Raw genomic sequence first — 17,702 nt, forward strand, 5'->3', positions numbered from 1 at the left:
ATCTCCTGGAAACCTGCATGGGTTTAACATAATAATGCTCATCTTCGGGCTACAATATTAGTACCTCCAATCCTCAACTAAACCTCTAATAAGATCAAATTTTTCTTATCAGGAAAGGACTGAAGATCTTTCATCTTATGTATGTATCTATCTATGTATGTACATACGTATGTATCCATATGTAAAGGGAACCTACATTTATGGAAACCCTGCATCATGCTGAGTGTTTTATTTATTCATTTAAAAATATTTATTTATTTATTTACTTTGGCTGCACCAGGTCTTAGTTGCAGCATGCAGGATCTTTAGCTGCAGCATGCAAACTCTTAGTTGCAGTATGCATGTGGGATCTAGTTCCCTGACCAGGGATAGAACCCAGGTCACCTGCATTGGGAGCACGGATTCTTAGCCACTGGACTACCAGGGAAGTCCCCGAAGTGTTTTACGTATTATCTCATTTAACCATACATAAAATTTCTGAGGTAGTGTTATTATTCACATTTTATAGTGAAAGAAGTAGAGGCTCACAGCAGTTAAGTAACTTAACAAGTTAGGTCATGCTGCCAATCCGTAATGGAGCCTGGACCTGAAATGCACTATCCAGTTTTTAAACCTGTACTGTTTTCTGCACATTCCCTCTGGGTTTGACCAGGAAGATGCAATTAAAACAGGGAAAAGAATAAATTGTGGACTTCCCTGGGGGCACAGTGGTTAAGAATCCAGCTGCCAATGCAGGGGACACGGGTTCAAGCCCTGGTCTGAGAAGATTCCAGGTGCCACTGAGCAACTAAGCCTGTGCATCACAACTACTGAAGCCCACGCACCTAGAGCCTGTGCTCCACAACAAGAGAAGCCACCGCAAAAGCAGCCTGCTCACCGCAATGAAGAGTAGCCCCCACTTGCCGCAACTAGAGAAAGCCGTTGTGCAGCAACGAAGACCCAATGCAGCCAAAAATAAATAAATTTATAAATAAATAAATTGTTGTATGCTGCACAAACAGTAACTCTGGGAAAGAATGTTAAAAGTGTCAATATTTAGGCCATTTTAACCTTTAATGAATGATTGGGCTCATGAGCAGGCAGATGATTTAAATCAATCCTTAACTTGAGGTGGTAAGTACATGTCTGGGTTTAAGAGCTCTTCTTTTTTAGGTTTGTTACCTAGTAGTCATATTTGCTCAGTTGTCTATCAAGCTTGATAGACTAGTATCCAAATCTATTCAAATATACATAACAGTTATTGTTACTCAGAGGAAAGTCCTCTCCTATATCTAAGGGAATCAAAACCACAGAATCAACTTATGGTAATGACCTTGTATATTAAAAAAAAAAAATTGCTACTAAGAAAAAAGAGAGATTCAGTTTAGATGATATAATGATTGCTTCTAATATACGTGTTAATCATTAAAGCAAATTCCATGGCTTCATACGGTGAGAAAAAGAAATCCTCCCAGTAGTCTCAGTTGTTTACAAAATTCAAAACTCCTATCAAGACTACTAAGAAAATGTAAATGTCATTTCACATTCTGACTTACAATGGCCAAGTATGACAGCGCTGGAGCCATCCCTCTATTAAGGTTGCCCAGCTCCCCACCTGTGGTTTAACAACTGCCAAGACTGTTAGTCATATCACTACTATCACACCAAAATGTAATCATAGTGCATTTCTGTGTAGGAGGGAATTGAAACTTAAAAGGTTAAATTTTGATTTTTTAGTAATGAGACTAAATTTAGGAACTTCAAAATTCAGGTACAGCATGTATAATACAGTCTTTTACAGTTTGCTCATGAGTGACAGAGAAAACTAGAATTGTGATTTACTGATGCTCATTCTGGTGCTTTTTCCATTCGAATTTCTAGAAATATCTTAATTTGGAATATATGCCTGTTTATAAAGAAAGCAGTTCTATTTTACTTTTTTAATAAACTTATTTTTTATTATTCTTTTATTTTAATTTTATTTTTGGCTGCATTGGGTCTTCGTTGCTATACGCAGGCTTTCTCTAGTTGCAACGAGCAGGGGCTACTCTTTATTGCGGTGCATGGGCTTCTCATTGTGGTGGCTTCTCGTGTTGTGGGGCATGGGCTCTAGGCACGTGGGTTTTAGTAGCTGTGGCACGCGAGCTCAGTAGTTGTGGCTCGCAGGCTCTAGAGCACAGGCTCAGCAGTTGTGGTGCATGGGCTTAGTTGCTCCATGGCATGTGGGATCTTCCCAGACCAGGGCTTGAACCCATGATCCCTGCATTGGCAGGTGGATTCTTAACCACTGCGTCACTAGGGAAGCCCCAAGAAAGCAGTTTTAAATAGACCACTGATGGTCAACTAGACATAGCATTTAACTACTAGCAAGTAAAAATTACATAAGGCTTAATAGAACTCTTAATCCATACCCTAAAACTAATCATCTAAGAATTTTTAAAACCTTAGATTTTCCACAGTATATAAAACCTAGAAAACACCTTTCAGCATTTCTCGTGAACCAAGTAAGTTTTAGCTATGTTAAGTGTGCCAAATATATGACTGCTGGAGTACTTCACATGGATGACCAACCTTCCCAGCTGCATGCAGGACTTTGAGAGTCAAAACTAGATCACCCTAATTCACCTGTCCTTAAGCCCTGGCAAGTACACTGAATAGGTGCCTTATTAAATAAGCAAATAAAAACTTGGGCCTGTACTTACCCCCCATTACTTAAATGCATATATATGATCCCATAGATGGGTACAATTACTATGGGGACACAGAAGCTAGTTGTATTGTTAACAGCTTATAGTATTAGCAACTATAAACCATTTTAATATGTATGGGGAGGAGATAACTTGTGAGGTTAAAAAATGGAGCACTTATTTGTACTGCAAAAGAAACCTAATATTAGTTTGATGCTCTCTCTAGAAATCTACTCAGTCATTGGGAAACCACCAATCAAGGAGGCTTTGAAGTAAAAATCCTGGGTTGTATTACTTATGAACTGAGGGAGGTGCTTTAAATTTACAGCAATATTTTCACCCTCAATGTATAGAGGGATTTATGATATGGATGACAATTTAGGTTGTCAAGTAAACATATTTTTTACACACTAATTAAAAATGTGAAACAGGGTACTCTGGAAGAGGCAAAACTACTCAAGAACCTATTCTGTATTGACGGAATGGGTTTAACTTGAATTACCTTGTTATTTTGTGGAAGGCAGATCTATCTTCACTGGAAACAAAGGTATTAAATTCCCCTTTGGATTTAAGAAAGAGTAATTAATTAATTTTTAATTACTAATAATTAAGATTAATGCTTACTGGAAAATCTAAGAAATGTGAGGGCAACTGGGAATATTGGAAGTAAATGGAGACAATGATATTAAACTGAAAAATTAGAACTGGAATGATAAAGAACAAAGCTTTTACTTTACAGATAAGGAACTGGAGGCTTCACACGTTGAATGATCCAAGGCACAGAGTCTCTTACACTGTAGGCAAAGAGCTCAAATCTTTTGCTAGCTGAGATTTTATACACTACAGACCAATCAGCTTTTGCCTGAATCCCTGCAGAAAAACCGTTATCCTAATTTCCCTTCTTTCACTCCAAACGCCCTCCACAGAATGTTTTGATCTGAATTTCATCTTTTGAATAGATTTCTCTATTGGAAATCATCTTCATTCAGCTTTAGAGCAGGAGGTAACCCTGCAGATCTTGATCTAGTCCAAATCTCTCACTTGGGGTATGGCAGGATGAGAAGGTGTGGTTGCAGTATTCAATTCCTTTTTAGGGCTTTCAAGTAGAAGAGGGATTTGAAGTTCTGTATAATCTCCAATGGGTGGAGCAAATTTATATAGAATTTTAGGGACTAAATTTCAATTCATCAATTAGAGCTGCCAAACACCAGAATGTGCTTCTTTCACAGGTTAAGTTCCTTAAGTTCCTTCATAGGTAAGCCTCTCCTAAGATGTCCTAGCAGAGGAAAGCTGCAGAAATACATGCCAGACAAAGACTATAGCAAACTGTTAAGATTCCTTTTAACTAACTGAATGATACTACTTAAGTAATTCCAAACCAAGTAAAGTGTTACAGTGAAATTTAAGTTTCTGGTTTAATTTAAATAAGTTTAGCACGTGAAGCATCCCCAAACATGTTGTTAAACCAGATAATGCCATCTCCCCATTAAAGAGATCAGAGTGGTACAGGAGGCTGTAGGGGGAGTCACTTACCTGCTTCCTATAACAACTGAAAAAAAAAAATCAACTGGTTATCAACATCTTATTTATCCAAACAATGTCATTTCCTGATGAAAAGGACCAGTATGTATATGTGAGAAAGAACATGAAGGGGGAGGCTACTGGGAGAGCCACTCACCTGCTTCCTGTAACAGCTGAAAAATACAACTGGTAATTTTATTTGAGATTGCAGCTTTTCCTTCAAGGTGATTCTTCCTGGCTGCATTTCCTGCTGTAATCTGGTCCTTGGACTGCAGGAGGACTTTTCCTGGACTATCCAACAATTCATAGACTTCTTTTGTTTTACCCTCATAGAGTTTTTTACCAATCTTCAGTACTGTGGAAATAAAACAGAAACATCAGATTTCAGGAAGTTTCGTAGAGAAGATAATTCAGAAGACTAAATTGTCTAGAACGATGAATCAGTGAACATAGCATAATTAAATAATTTTAATAAAAATGAACTCATCTGCATAGAACCTTACATTCTACAATTTTTAATGCATCATCATCACATTTCATTCATAAAATTTTGTGATGAATTTTAATTATGTAAATAATTATATAGATTAGGAAACTAAGTATCAAAAAGTAGAGGTCACACAGTTAAGAAAGAGCAGAGCCAGAAAAAACCCTGTCTTCCAATATCTAATGCTGTGTCATGCTCTTTTCACTATCAACCTGCCTCTCTCACAACAAAACTGAAGTAGAATTAGTTAAAATACATTAAAATTAATGCAACAACATGAGTAGTTTCATATATGTTCTCACAATACAATAACTAAACTAGCTTGCAGGTAAAAAAAATGCTGTATTTTTCCCGTCTTCTGCTTTTCATGGCAGGCAAAATGGGAAAGTTCAGCCAGATGTTTCTTTTTTTTTCTTTTTTTGCGCGGTACACGGGCCTCTCACTGTTGTAGCCTCTCCCGTTGCGGAGCAACAGGCTCCGGACACACAGGCTCAGCGGCCATGGCTCACGGGCCCAGCTGCCCCACGGCATGTGGGATCTTCCCAGACCGGGGCACGAACCCGTGTCCCCTGCATCGGCAGGCGGACTCTCAACTGCTGAGCCACCAGGGAAGCCCCAGATGTGTTTCTTGATTTCAAGTTAATGTGCAAGAGGGGGCACCTCCACCCACTGAAGTTAGCCCATTTGGAAGAACCCCCCCATCCTTGATCCCCTCTCCTCACTAACAGCTATAGAAAACTGTGAGAAGTAAGGACAAGAGAATCCAATTTTGATGCAGGTCATCACACCTAAAGAAAAGTAGACTTGGGTCATTAGAAAGAATGATTTCGATGAAGATCAGAGATAATAGACATTTAAGGACTTAAAATTTCCAAGAGGAGAAATCACCCCTCATTCTCCCCAAACATCGACTCATTCTCAGTGTCTGCAGTTTTTAGTGTCCATGTGCCAGGTACTAGGGATGTACCAGTAAACCGAGTTCCTGCTCTCAAGTGACTGGAGTCTGAGGGAAGCTGAAATTAAACATCATAATAAGTATAATGTGAGAAATACACAGACTATGGGATCACAGGTTCATAGCAGGATCACTTAACCTAACCTCTGATGTCTAGACGTCAAAGAAAGAAGTCTAGAACAAAGTGAGGATTAGGCTGAGATCTGAGGAATAGTCAAAATTTAGTGGAAGACGGCAAGGGGTAGAGACTGGTGGTGAAAAAGACCAGGGGATGAAAGAGCACCTGGCAGAACTTCAGTATGTTTGGAGGACTGTGTGTGTACACTGCTGTTGGGGGTGAAGGGGTGGGGCATGGGATCAGGTAGCAGCTAAGGAGTAGAAAGGGAAGGCAGGAGATAAGCCTGAGGAATTGGGCAGGGATCACATCACCAGTTAATGAAGGTAACGATTAAACAAAACAATTACAATTCAGTTTAATAGTTGCCACTGCAGGGTACCTAATTCAGAGGATGAATTCCCATCCTCTTAATGTAATGTCTTGATTCACTGACAAGGTTTAAAAGGTCCTTCCAAGAATGGAGTCCCAGCTCAGGGCTCCAAATTCAGATTTCTCTATTCCCTTCCTAGAACTCCAACTTTGTAACTGAATCTCTATATCCTCCTCTCAGGCTTCTAACATGCTCTTCCCTAGGCCTGAAACACTGTTTCCTTCCCTTCCATTTCACTAACTCACCCTTGGGGTCTCACAAGCCATGCTGACTGAGTTTACACTTTATCCTAGGAGCAACTATAAAGCTTTTAAGTACTTCAGTAAAATGACAGAGTTTCTATATTAGAAAGACCATTATGGCTGCTGTGTGGAGAATGAAATGAGGAAGGGGTGGGTGGAAGAAAACTAGAGACTGAGAGACCACTTACGATGCTGTGGCAGCAATCCAGGCAAGAAATGTCCTGGTCTAAAGAAAAAGCAGTTGGGTAAGACTCAAGATATTTAAAAGGTAAAAGTTTTTATAACAATTGACTCAATATGGGGGATAAAAGAAGGGAAAGTTAAGATGTTGCCTGGGTTAGATAATCTGTACCTACTGCTCCTCTCTCTCGATTTATTTGAAGTGGTATGTATGTATGTATGTATTTATTTACATATGGCCTTGCCGTGCAGCTTGTGGGATCTTAGTTCCCCAACCAGGGATCGAACCTGTGCCCCTTGCAATGGAAGCAAGGAGTCCTAACCACTGGCCCGCCAGGGAATTCCCTGAATTGGTATTTATTACTTAATTTTTAAACAGGGGAGGAATTTCAACTAATGGATAGAAATAACGTAACATCATAGGAGACATCTGCTATAAGTGCCAAAATGCCTGCTACAAATTCATAGATGAATTCAGAAGAGATTGATGAGGACTGAGAATAATTCATAGGGCTGACATTTAAGAGTATTGAAAAGTACAGAACTTCCACAAAGAGGTAAGAACATCTAGGACTGTGCTGTCCAAGAAGGTAGTCACTAGCCACATGTGGCTATGAAATACTTGAAATGTGGCTACTCCAAATTGAAATGATGTAAGTTAAGCGTAAAATACACAGTGAATTTCAATATGAAAAAAAGGTGTGCAAAAATCACAATTTTTTATATTGATTACATGTTGAAATGATACTGCTTTGGATATATTGGGTTAAATAATATATATTAAAAACCAGTTCACCTGTTTCTTTTTACTTTTTAAAATGTGGCTACTAGAAAACAAAGTTACATAGAGTGTCACATTATATTTCTATTAGACAGCACTGTTCTAGAAGAAACAGCAAAAACAAACATAGAGAAGAGTAAACTTGGTGAATTAACCTGCCTGGAATGTAGGCTTAGGATTCATAAGAGAGAAAAACCTAAGTAAGGGTTGAAGAGGTAGGAAGGAAGCAGTATGCAGGATGTGAATGAAAAGTTCTTCAGAATGGATTTCAATAGCTTTCGCATTGCCAGAGAACATTTTTGGGCAATGAAGTGCCATTTAGAAACCATAAAAGTGAAAATTTGGAGTAATGAACCTGCCAAAAAAAAAATGCAAGATGGAAGGAAGTGGAAGAGCAAAGATTTTAGAGATCTGTCAGTTTAGAGGTATGGCAGGGAAAATTCTGGTCTAACGCATTGATTTTATGGAGTTGTTACTTGTTATCAGGACCATTTTGTTCAGTCTATAGTTTTTTACCTAAATTTAATTTTTCTATGTGGTAGAGAATGTAGTGACTGGCCAACACAAGGAATTTGGTTCACAGTAAGTATGGGGGATGGGGGAAAACGTTTTACAGTAAAAATAGCACAAACGATCTTTCCTGAGTATCCTAATCACCAGTGGCCAAAATGATTATATAAATATGGAATATAATAAGTGCAAAGCGAAGGAAGGAAACTTTTCCCTGGTGGTTTTGTAACTCTCCAAAGCCATCACTGGCATAAAAAGGCTAAAAACACACACAAAATCTGCACAGAAAATAGCAAATTTTTCAGAAGGTTCAATTATTAACTTTCTGGAATAGCAGGTTATTATTAGCCTAACAGGAGAAAGCAAGACTTTGGTTTCAAGAGTCAACACTAGATGCTCCTGCGATTGTTTTGCAATATCTACTGATGGCAAACGCGATTTCCAAGCACGTCTCCAACCCCTGGACATTTCTCTTCCTAATGACCCTTTGCGCCTTTCCCCCATCCCAGAAGCAGTTCTGGATGTTTCAGAAAGTTCGGAGGCCCGGGAGCGCTTTGTTTCCGACGCACCGCTCTGCAGCGCCTGGGCCACGTGCCCGCCAGCCCAGTGGCCTAGTGGGGCGGGTGCAGGGAGACCGGGTTCTGCCCGGGGAAGGCTGCCGTCGGGGCCGCGGAGCGCGCACGTGCCGGCGTGAACCCTCGAGCTCAAGGCAGAGGGGCAGGAAGACCGTGGATGGCAGGAGGTCCCAAGTCCTGGGGACGCCTGTTACTCACCCTCTGCTGTCGCCATTATCCGGAGTGGTCTGGAAGCAGCGGCAGCTCTAGGAAGAGAGGCAGGACTCTGGAAAAGAGGAGTGATCAGAGACGTTCACCGGGCGGGGAAAGGAGACACCGCCCACAGACACGCCCCCGCCGGGGCCACGTAACCCAGAGTGCCCTCTCGCGTTCTCTTCGAGCACCACCGCGGTGACGGAACCTCGGGGGTCTCTGCGGATCGAGAGGAACTTGGACTCCGGGAGCCAGCACCTTCCGCAAGATTCCCGCCGCGCAGGCGCAGCGACGCGGACCGTACCCCGCCCTGCGCGGGCGCAGTTCCAGGAAAGAGGAAAAGTGGCGCGCACTGGCGGCCCCTCCCCACCCTACAGCAGCTCGCTGACTTGGCCCCCTCCTCCGCAGCGAGAGTGGCTCAGAGGTTGGAGCATACCAAGTAGTGACGGCCTGGGGGAAAGCATGTGGGGAGGGACATACAAAATTTACATCCTGTAAGACAGAAATGACGTTAACCCCGCTAGTCTCATCATCTCAGTCTTGGGTATTGGAAAATAACGGAGATTTCCACGTGCAGAAAAATGATCTTCCCCCAGGGCTCCGGTGGAGGGCTAGCTCCACCCCCACAGGGCCTTTGACTCCGCCCCTCAGCCGCGGAGCCTCTCCCTCCGTCCTCGGTCATTGGTGGGCCTGTAGGGGCGGGGCAGGGTGGCGGTGGGCGAGCTAATCACTCTCACTTAGGGAAAGCACGCGCCGCCGCAGTAGCGAGGGTCGAGCCGCTGGTTAGGAAGCGGCTGCAGCTGACCCGAGCTTCTGAGGCTTACAGGCCGAACGAACAACTGGTTGGTGCTTAGACCCCTGCCGCAGCGGCGGGTCCCTCCACGTGCTTTCGGCGGCGACATGGAGCTGGAGGAGTTGGGGATCCGAGAGGAATGTGGCGTGTTCGGATGCATCGCCTCAGGAGAGTGGCCCACGCAGCTCGATGTGCCGCATGTGATCACTCTGGGACTCGTGGGGCTGCAGCACCGGTGAGCGACTGGGTGAGGGGTGGGGATGGCGGCGCGTGTGCTTCTCCATCTGCCCGAGCCGCTTCCCGCGGCCGGAGTTGGCGATCTCGCGGGCGCTTGAGGACCGGAGGCCGGATCTCTCTCTTACCTGGACGGGTACCTGCCTGTGGCGTCCACCGATTGCCAAGGAGTGCGCGGGGGCTACCTTGCCTCCCTGGATTTCAGCCTGTCCCCCGCAACTCTTCATGCTCTTTAGGGGCTCTCCCCTCTCTTCCGGTGTCGTGCACCCCTGCTTGGTCTGGCCAGTTTATAAGGCTCCGATTCGCTTGGACTAGCCCAGTCGGGATTCTTTCTTGACTGCTTGCGAGTTTTAATCTCCCAGAGCCTGGAGCTGTTCTTGTGATAGGCTTGTGTGGGGTGACTGCTGGTCCAGGACCTACAATACACCTTGAGGTTTCGCGCGGAGCCTGCAGCCACCACAAGCTTTTGTTTGCAAGGGCAGAGCTACTGGGCAGTTTGTGTATTTGAACGTAGGCATAGCTGTGGGAATTTAGGGATTCAAACCCGGGGAAGCTGAATTAGCTTGGTGTTCGAAAGGAACTACCGGTTCTAGATCTCATCTGAATTAACAGAAAATACCCCAATCGCAGGGAAGAGTGCCTCTGCAAAAAATTCATTGGTAAACGTTTTAGATAAGAATGAAGAGGTTGGTAGTAAGGAAATGCCAAAATAACTCCCCTCTTTAAAAGAGGGAGAGGAAAGTAGTTCCTGTCTGACAAGATACACATTGACTTTGAAAAACTGATAGATCCTTTGAGTTAAAAAATAACTGCTTCTGTGATCTTTCCACTTCCTACTAACTGAACTAACTGGAAGTTGATATAAACAATTTCCTTAAGAAATATAAACCTAAGTTTGGCATTATCACTGAAAGTATTACAAAGTTTCCATAAGGCAATACCTCAGCAACAACTTCTAGAACAGTTAAGGAACTTGGCAATAATGCTTATGGGCAGTATGAGAGCAATATGTATAAATGCATTACAAATGATTAGCTTTCCCTCACCAAACTTAAATTAGAAGTAGTCTCAGCTTTTTTCAGGGTCCTGAATACTTGAGTTTGAGTTTCACATCTTGTGTACTCCCTGTTTACTAAGAGCTGAGAGTAACTTAGAATCTGGGATGAATCAAAAAGAATATTTCTAGTTTGACTTACTCTAATCTTGGATAATTGTGGGTTAACCATGATAGAAATCTTATTTTAAAATACATTTACATTATTGAGAGGATTATATATAATCCAAGGAAAAACTAAAAGCTATTCGTATGGTAGTCCAGAGCAACATTAGTTTATAACATTCTTCGGAGAAGTTATTGTGGATAATCTGTCATGGGAAGAGGTATAAAAAACAAGGGATCTTTAGAATTGCCTGGTGGTCTGTGAGAAAGAAATGAACTGACCTTGAATTTTGTTTTTAACTATTTATCTTTTAGCTAAAATAACTCAGAAAGTTCATCCCAAGATCTCCTCTTTAAATGTGTGTGTAAAGAAGAGGGGGGTGATTTTTTTTTTTTTTAATGAATAACTTCATTCCTAACTACATGCACTTTTCTGCAGTGACTTTTAAGTGAAAGAATTATGAGATTAGATAATACAAGGTAAGGGCAATAAAAATGTGATTACTACATGATGGTAGAGAAAATTAAATGGATTCTATCAGGCTGCTTATTTGATGGAGCAAGTATTTGTTAAACTGTAGTATTGAAAATTGACCTTGTGATATTTTCAATAATAGTGGCAAAAAAAACCAGTAGCTTCTGGGGGAGAAAGATGTTAATGGAAAACTATTTACATTTTCCTTGTGTAGGCATAGAATCATTAAGGTTCATTGAGAGGGCTGGTTCTTGCCCATAATCCTATCCAATTCAAAATTTTAAATTAGCAAAAGTCCTCACCCTTTAGGGAAACTGATTCTGATTCTAAGAATATGAAACTTCTTTATGCCTAGAAGATAAAATCTTCTGCTTCTCTAAGCTCGTAAGTAGGGGTCGAAGGTTAAGAAATAATGTTTTTAATGGAATGGTTAAACAACAAGGTCTTACTGTATAGCACAGGGAACTATATTCCATATCCTGTGGTACCAATAATGGAAAAGAATATGAAAAAGAATGTATGTATATGTATAACTGAATCACTTTGCTGTACAGCAGAAGTTAACCCAACATTGTAAATCAACTATACTTCAATAAAATAAACTAACAAAAAATGTTTTTATATGGCATTGAATCAAGGAATGTCAAAATTAGAAGCCTAGATAGGTTGTTATATTTTAATATAGAGTTAGTTATATACAGTGTACACTGGCAAGTGGTGGTTTGTTGCAGAAGGCTCTATCTACCTCCTCACCTTCCTCCACTCAATGGCTAGTTTTAAAACAACAGCAACAAGATTCAATTGATTTTTCCCCCCATTTTTGATGAAGGGATTTATCCCTTACACGTTTTCTTCCTAAGACATGGAATCTAGAAGGTGAAATTTCTATCACTTTTGCATTGTATTTGGTTCTGTTTTTGTCTTAGGCATAGACATTAAGTGTCAGGGATAACAGAACACCTGAAAGTTGTAATGTTATGTATTTTATATATAGAAACAAATGGAGTATCAATTACAAGACAGTCATGTACTGGATGCTTAATTCAGATGGGTTCGTCCAGAAGTACTTCTTTTTAGTAGTCTGGCTATTTGCAGATTTATACCATAGCTCTACTTTCTGTCAGGGGGACTTTTCAATGTTAAACTAACTAGTTGTCCTCTTCAGCTGTAAAACTGTGTGTGCATGCTTGTTCATGCCAGATTCATATAATCACCAAGTGCTTTTTCAGCCCTAAATATATTAGTTCAGTGGTTTGCACAATTCTGGACAAATCACACACCCCCTCACAGATCAGAAATCTTTAAACCACAGTCACATTTTACGGAGACTAGAATGACATGGACATATTTGAAGGTTCCATAAAAGGAATTATTAAAATTTCATAGATTTATCCCATGAATCAACTGGTTAGCCTTTCCTTGGTTAGTTAGGAGATGAAAATGCCTTTCAGTGAATTATCATTTCCCTGGGTTAGGAATTGAACCCTACAACTGATAAACATTTTCATACTTTTTCTAAAAATTTATGACATTTACCTGATGAAGTTGGGTCACGTAGGGGGTCTCCTGACTGCAAAAACATTCTGTACAATCTTTTGGTTCTGTTGTTCTTTGAGGAAACTGATTTGCAGTCATCTCAGGAGCAGTTTTCTTAAGAGATACTGCCGCTGGTTCTGCAAACAGAGTATATAACGTATCAGTAGAAAGGCACTTGCGAGATAGAGAGATGCACTCAGACCAACCTGGGGAATTAGTTACCAGTTATCTTCATTTAGTTTGTTGGAGAACACAGGAGTAGGTTATCAGAGAACTTGCTTTGAGTTGCATATTAAGCCTGGAGTTAACTTTTTTGATTTTTACCTCTCAGAAATAATGACCAAACATGTTACATTCCTATAGTGTTTTACACTCCCTTAGTTGGAAAAGTGACTTATCCCCAAAAGGGTCCTAAAGTACTACTGCTTTGTCATTCTGGTGAGTATTAGGAACAGCCTGTTTAAATAAGACTTGAAATCTAGTCCCAAGTTTGCTAGTAACAGTTTGATCTTGGTCAAGTCTCCTTAATTTCTGAGTCTGGTTTCTTACCTGTTGGGTGAGACTTATGTATTTTAAAGGTCCAGTGCACAAATTCAGTGTATTGGGAATGATACTTTTGTGTGGTTAATCCTTAGCAGTTTCCCTTTTCAATAGCATATCCATTAAAGGGCATTAGGAGAAGGCAAACATGGGGCAACTCGTCTGATTTGTAATTTATGTCAAAAAATGGAGAATAAAATCTTCAGCTCACTTGAGGTACAAGCATTGTTGGCAGGGCTGGGGGGCAGTGGATTCCTGCTATTCTCTAATACTTTATTCAGAAAATATTTGCTGAGCTCTTCCTGTGTGTATGCAAGGCACTAGGAATACTGTACTACACAGGGCTGATGTGGTCCCTGCCCCTCACAGAGAGGCAATGGAGCAACAGCACAGACTTCTTTATGCCTCCATTTCCTCCTCTGTAAATTGGGGGTGATGATAACACCTATACCTCATAGGGTTGTAGTAGGGATTAAATGCGTTAATATATAAAGTGCTTAGAACAGTGCCTGGATATATGCATACCCAGTGACCCTGCATCCCACTCTCGGGTGTATACTCCACAGAGACGCATACATATGTTTATTGGGAGACATGCACAAGAATTTTTATAGCAGTATTATTCATAGTAGCCCCAATTTGGAAACATTGGATAAAGAAGGTAGTGCGATGTATGTTCCTATAATGGAAAATTCTACGGCAATAAAAAAGAACAAACTCCTGCTACAAGTAAAATCATGGATGAATGTCACAAACAATGTTGTGTAAAAGAAGCTTGACATTAAAAAATACATACTAAAGAAAAAACATACTGTATGATTCTAAAACTAATCTGTGGTGATAGAAGTCAGAATATTGATAACCGTTATGGGAGCTAAGAGGATGATTAATGATGAAGGGGGGCCTCTAGGGTGCTGGTAATGTTTTATATCTTGACTTGAGTAGTAGTTCCATAGATGTTTTCACTTTGTAAAAACTGAGCTCTTTAACTATTTATGTGAACTCAAAACAATTCGATAAATTATAAATCTATATGCTAAAGTTGGATCATCTTAGAGATCCAGAGAGATGCAGTCATTTGCTCCGTGTTGAATTTTTCAGGTAAAGGGAGACTAGAACTCAGGTTTTCTGAGTCTCAGACCAGTGCTTTTTCTTATATTCTCCGTTTTTCTTCTCTATGCTATACTATATTATGTTACCTTTTCTGATACTTATAATGGGTCAGTTTGGAATTACAGCTCCATAATTAGCTGGCTTCTGTGTTTGGCTTATTTGTAGAATTATCAATACTAAAATGTCACAGCCATTGCTGGCTACCTTTGGAGAAAACCAAAATTCAGAACTTACTAGTTTGTGGGGGGTTTTCCTTTTACATCCTAGTCTTCTAATAGCAATCACTGAAAAGTGTAATTTAAAGGCTCATGATAAATGCATAGCTGTGCAGAAATTTCTGATCTGGGAAAGTTTCTGTTTACTTTCTTACTTTCACTCTTAATAAGCTATGAAAGAAATCATTTTTCAGCATTTTTTGCTCTCACACAACTCAAACAATATAGTCTAATTTGTCAAGGACAGGAATAAACATCTCTGATCAGGAAAAAGCTACAGAAGTTTTTCTCAGTGTGGAAAAAGGTGGCATTTCTCAGACTCTTACCGTCTTCATGTGCTTTTCTCTTGATTCTCAAAGTTCTTGGGTTTTTGGTATGACTTTCAAATAATTCTTAAATGAGAACATAGGAGAAGAATCATTATATGACATCGTCTGAAATACATTAGTCTTCAAGCATTCAAATACACTAAAGTTAGAACATTTAAGCAGTTGGACAGATGAAGAATGAGTTTAAGAATTAGGAATATTTTGGTACAAGATTTGAAATTCTTGACTTATATTAGGTATGTGATTTATAATAATTTAGGGGGTCATTTGAACATAAAATAGTGTTAGGAATTTACTATTGAAGAATATCTTGCTAAGTTAAATGCAAAGAGGAAAGTTTATAGTATTTTCATTTTGAAAGGGTCACTTCCAAGGTTACCATGTTTCCATTTGGCAGTTCTGAGAGATGGTTGTCTTAGGAGGCCATCAACTTCTTCATAAAATCTCATTTTTCCTTGAGGGTTGCCAGTTTTCTTTTGTAAAACTCTGTATTCATATTTTAAATTTTTGTATTTGGTACGACATTGTTTCCAGTCTCTGTCTATTCCAAACTGCATTAGTCTTCTGGCAATTTCCTCAAATATTTCTTTGTTTCTTGTGGCCCCTTCAAGCATTTGCTTAATTTTTTCGTCAGACCATATGTTTATAAAGTACTCTGACCTCATTGTCACACCAGTGTTTTCCAGCCTCTGTGTTGCTCACTGTTATAATCTGTAAATGACTTTTAGCATCTTCTAAAGGAATATGATTACCTATGAATCGACATGAGTTACAATTATTCAAACTTTTAGATACATCCTGTATTTGAATATCATTCATTTAAAACAACCTGGATTGATGTAAAGCACTGAGAATTTCCGTATAAGGATCATCTTTTTTCATATATTCATATGCAAACAAAATATTTTTTAAATTATAAGGCAGACTAATCCCCAATATTAGTGAGAATATTAGCTGCTTTTCATCAATAGGTATTCTTCATTGGATATTTATGAATATGGAGAGTCTCTGTATTTACAGATTTTTTTTAGTAAGAAGTGGGAATAGGGACTTCCCTGGTGGGGCAGTGGTTAAGAATCTGCCTGCAGGGTACACGGGGTCGAGCCCTGGTCTGGGAAGATCCAACGTGCCGCGGAGCAACTAAGCCCGTGCGCCACAACTACTGAGCCTGCATTCTACAGCCCGCGAGCCACAACTACTGAAGGCCGCGCACCTAGAGCCCGTGCTCCGCAACAAGAGAAGCCACCGCGATGAGAAGCCTGCACAGCACAACGGAGAGTAGCCACGGCTCGCCGCAACTAGAGAAAGCCTGTGCGCAGCAACGAAGACCCAACGCAGCCAAAAATTAAATTAATTACTTAATTAACTTAAAAAAAGAAGTGCGAATAGACATTTTCTTTACTCCCTACCATATTCTCTACCAACTCAGGTATAATGAGGCATTTGGGATAATACATAATAGAGATCTTCCCTGTAACTATTTAAACTGGTATATATTAGATTTTCAGTATCAAAAGAACATTTAAAATTCAACAATGTATATGCTGTACCTGACCCAGTGATACTGTGCAGTGCTGTGGGGCCGCCCACCTCTTCTGAGGCAGTACTTACAGAGTCTTCCTCTGTCAGAAAACAAACAGTAGCAATTTAAATTTGTTGTTCACAGAACCCCAATCTACTTTTGCAATTGAAGATTGTGCTGAAAAAGTGGTAAGACTGGATCCCAGCATCAAAACTGTAACCTGAAAGCCAGGAACATCTGCCATCTGTAACCAAGCTTTGAGATGCCCTTATAGGATTCACCACCAACACCAAAACGTTGGAAGTATTCTGCCTTAAAAGTCTCGAGGCGGTATGCTCTGTTTGGGAGTATGAAAGTGCTTTGTGATCCAATTTGGTAACGTCTTTCACTGTTACATTTTAATGCCTGCCAGAATCCTCTTACATATCTTTTTTCATTTGATCCTCATTTTAACTGAGAATGATCCTTATTGCAATACATATAAAGGAATGAAAGACTCATAAGATTTTAAGTGGTTTTAGCAGTTTTCACATTCAGATGTTAACAGCAGATAAGTGATAAATATTTTAAGGAACTTAAAATGCTTAGCCCGGTAAATATAACAGGGATTTATTCTAGTGGACCAGTATGTGTTTAGGATGTTTACAAGTCAGATGTTTGTAATTTGGGGACAGCTCCTCATATGGGTATGTTGGATTGCTATGTTGAAGTACAGCAATGCTGTGACAGTCTTCTTTTATCCCAGCTGTACTTTCCTATACACTGGGACATTTAAAAAGAAAATCTATATTACTATGATTATGTGTCTAGTTGCTTGCAATGATTATTGTAAAATTAGACAAAGATTTGTATTAGTAGATCTGCAAGGCAAAAATGTAGTTAAGAGGGCAGTAAGCATATGCAGCAATGGGTACGTGGAGATTTTATAAACCGTAATATTCTTGTTACTTCAAGGATACTGACTGGTACAATCTGCCACTATGATTCTGATTTCCCAGATCTTATTTGTACTCATTTGTGAATGTGTGCATGTGCACTTGCAGTGTGTATTAACTTCTATAATAATTTTATCACCTTTGTAGGTTTGTGTCTTTACTATCAAGGTCAAGATACTCAACAGTTTCATCAAAAGGTTGCCCTTTTATAACTACACCTACCACCTCCTTCCTTGCCCAAACCCTTCCCCTAC

At 40.1% G+C, this 17,702-nt stretch overlaps 2 protein-coding genes across 2 annotated transcripts in view; one reads left to right on the plus strand and one right to left on the minus strand.

Annotated features, from left to right (window-relative positions):
* The window catches only part of PAICS (phosphoribosylaminoimidazole carboxylase and phosphoribosylaminoimidazolesuccinocarboxamide synthase), a 32,991-nt gene extending 20,168 nt beyond the window's left edge, over positions 1-12,823 (minus strand). The window contains exons 1-3 of the mRNA XM_024746730.1: positions 12,795-12,823; positions 8,604-8,670; positions 4,345-4,542 (exon numbers count right to left, since the gene is read on the minus strand). Coding sequence (XP_024602498.1) covers positions 4,345-4,542; positions 8,604-8,619 — 214 coding nt within the window. The 5' untranslated portion in view covers positions 8,620-8,670; positions 12,795-12,823. The remainder of the gene's footprint in view (positions 1-4,344; positions 4,543-8,603; positions 8,671-12,794) is intronic.
* Positions 9,369-17,702, plus strand: part of PPAT (phosphoribosyl pyrophosphate amidotransferase) — a 37,088-nt gene continuing 28,754 nt past the window's right edge. Inside the window, exon 1 of the mRNA XM_024746728.1 lies at positions 9,369-9,625. Within this exon, the coding sequence (XP_024602496.1) occupies positions 9,498-9,625 (128 nt within the window). The 5' untranslated portion in view covers positions 9,369-9,497. The remainder of the gene's footprint in view (positions 9,626-17,702) is intronic.

The sequence above is a fragment of the Neophocaena asiaeorientalis genome, unplaced genomic scaffold, assembly GCF_003031525.2.
Source record: "Neophocaena asiaeorientalis asiaeorientalis breed wild unplaced genomic scaffold, Neophocaena_asiaeorientalis_V1.1 scaffold19, whole genome shotgun sequence".
Classification (NCBI taxonomy): Eukaryota; Metazoa; Chordata; class Mammalia; order Artiodactyla; family Phocoenidae; genus Neophocaena; species Neophocaena asiaeorientalis.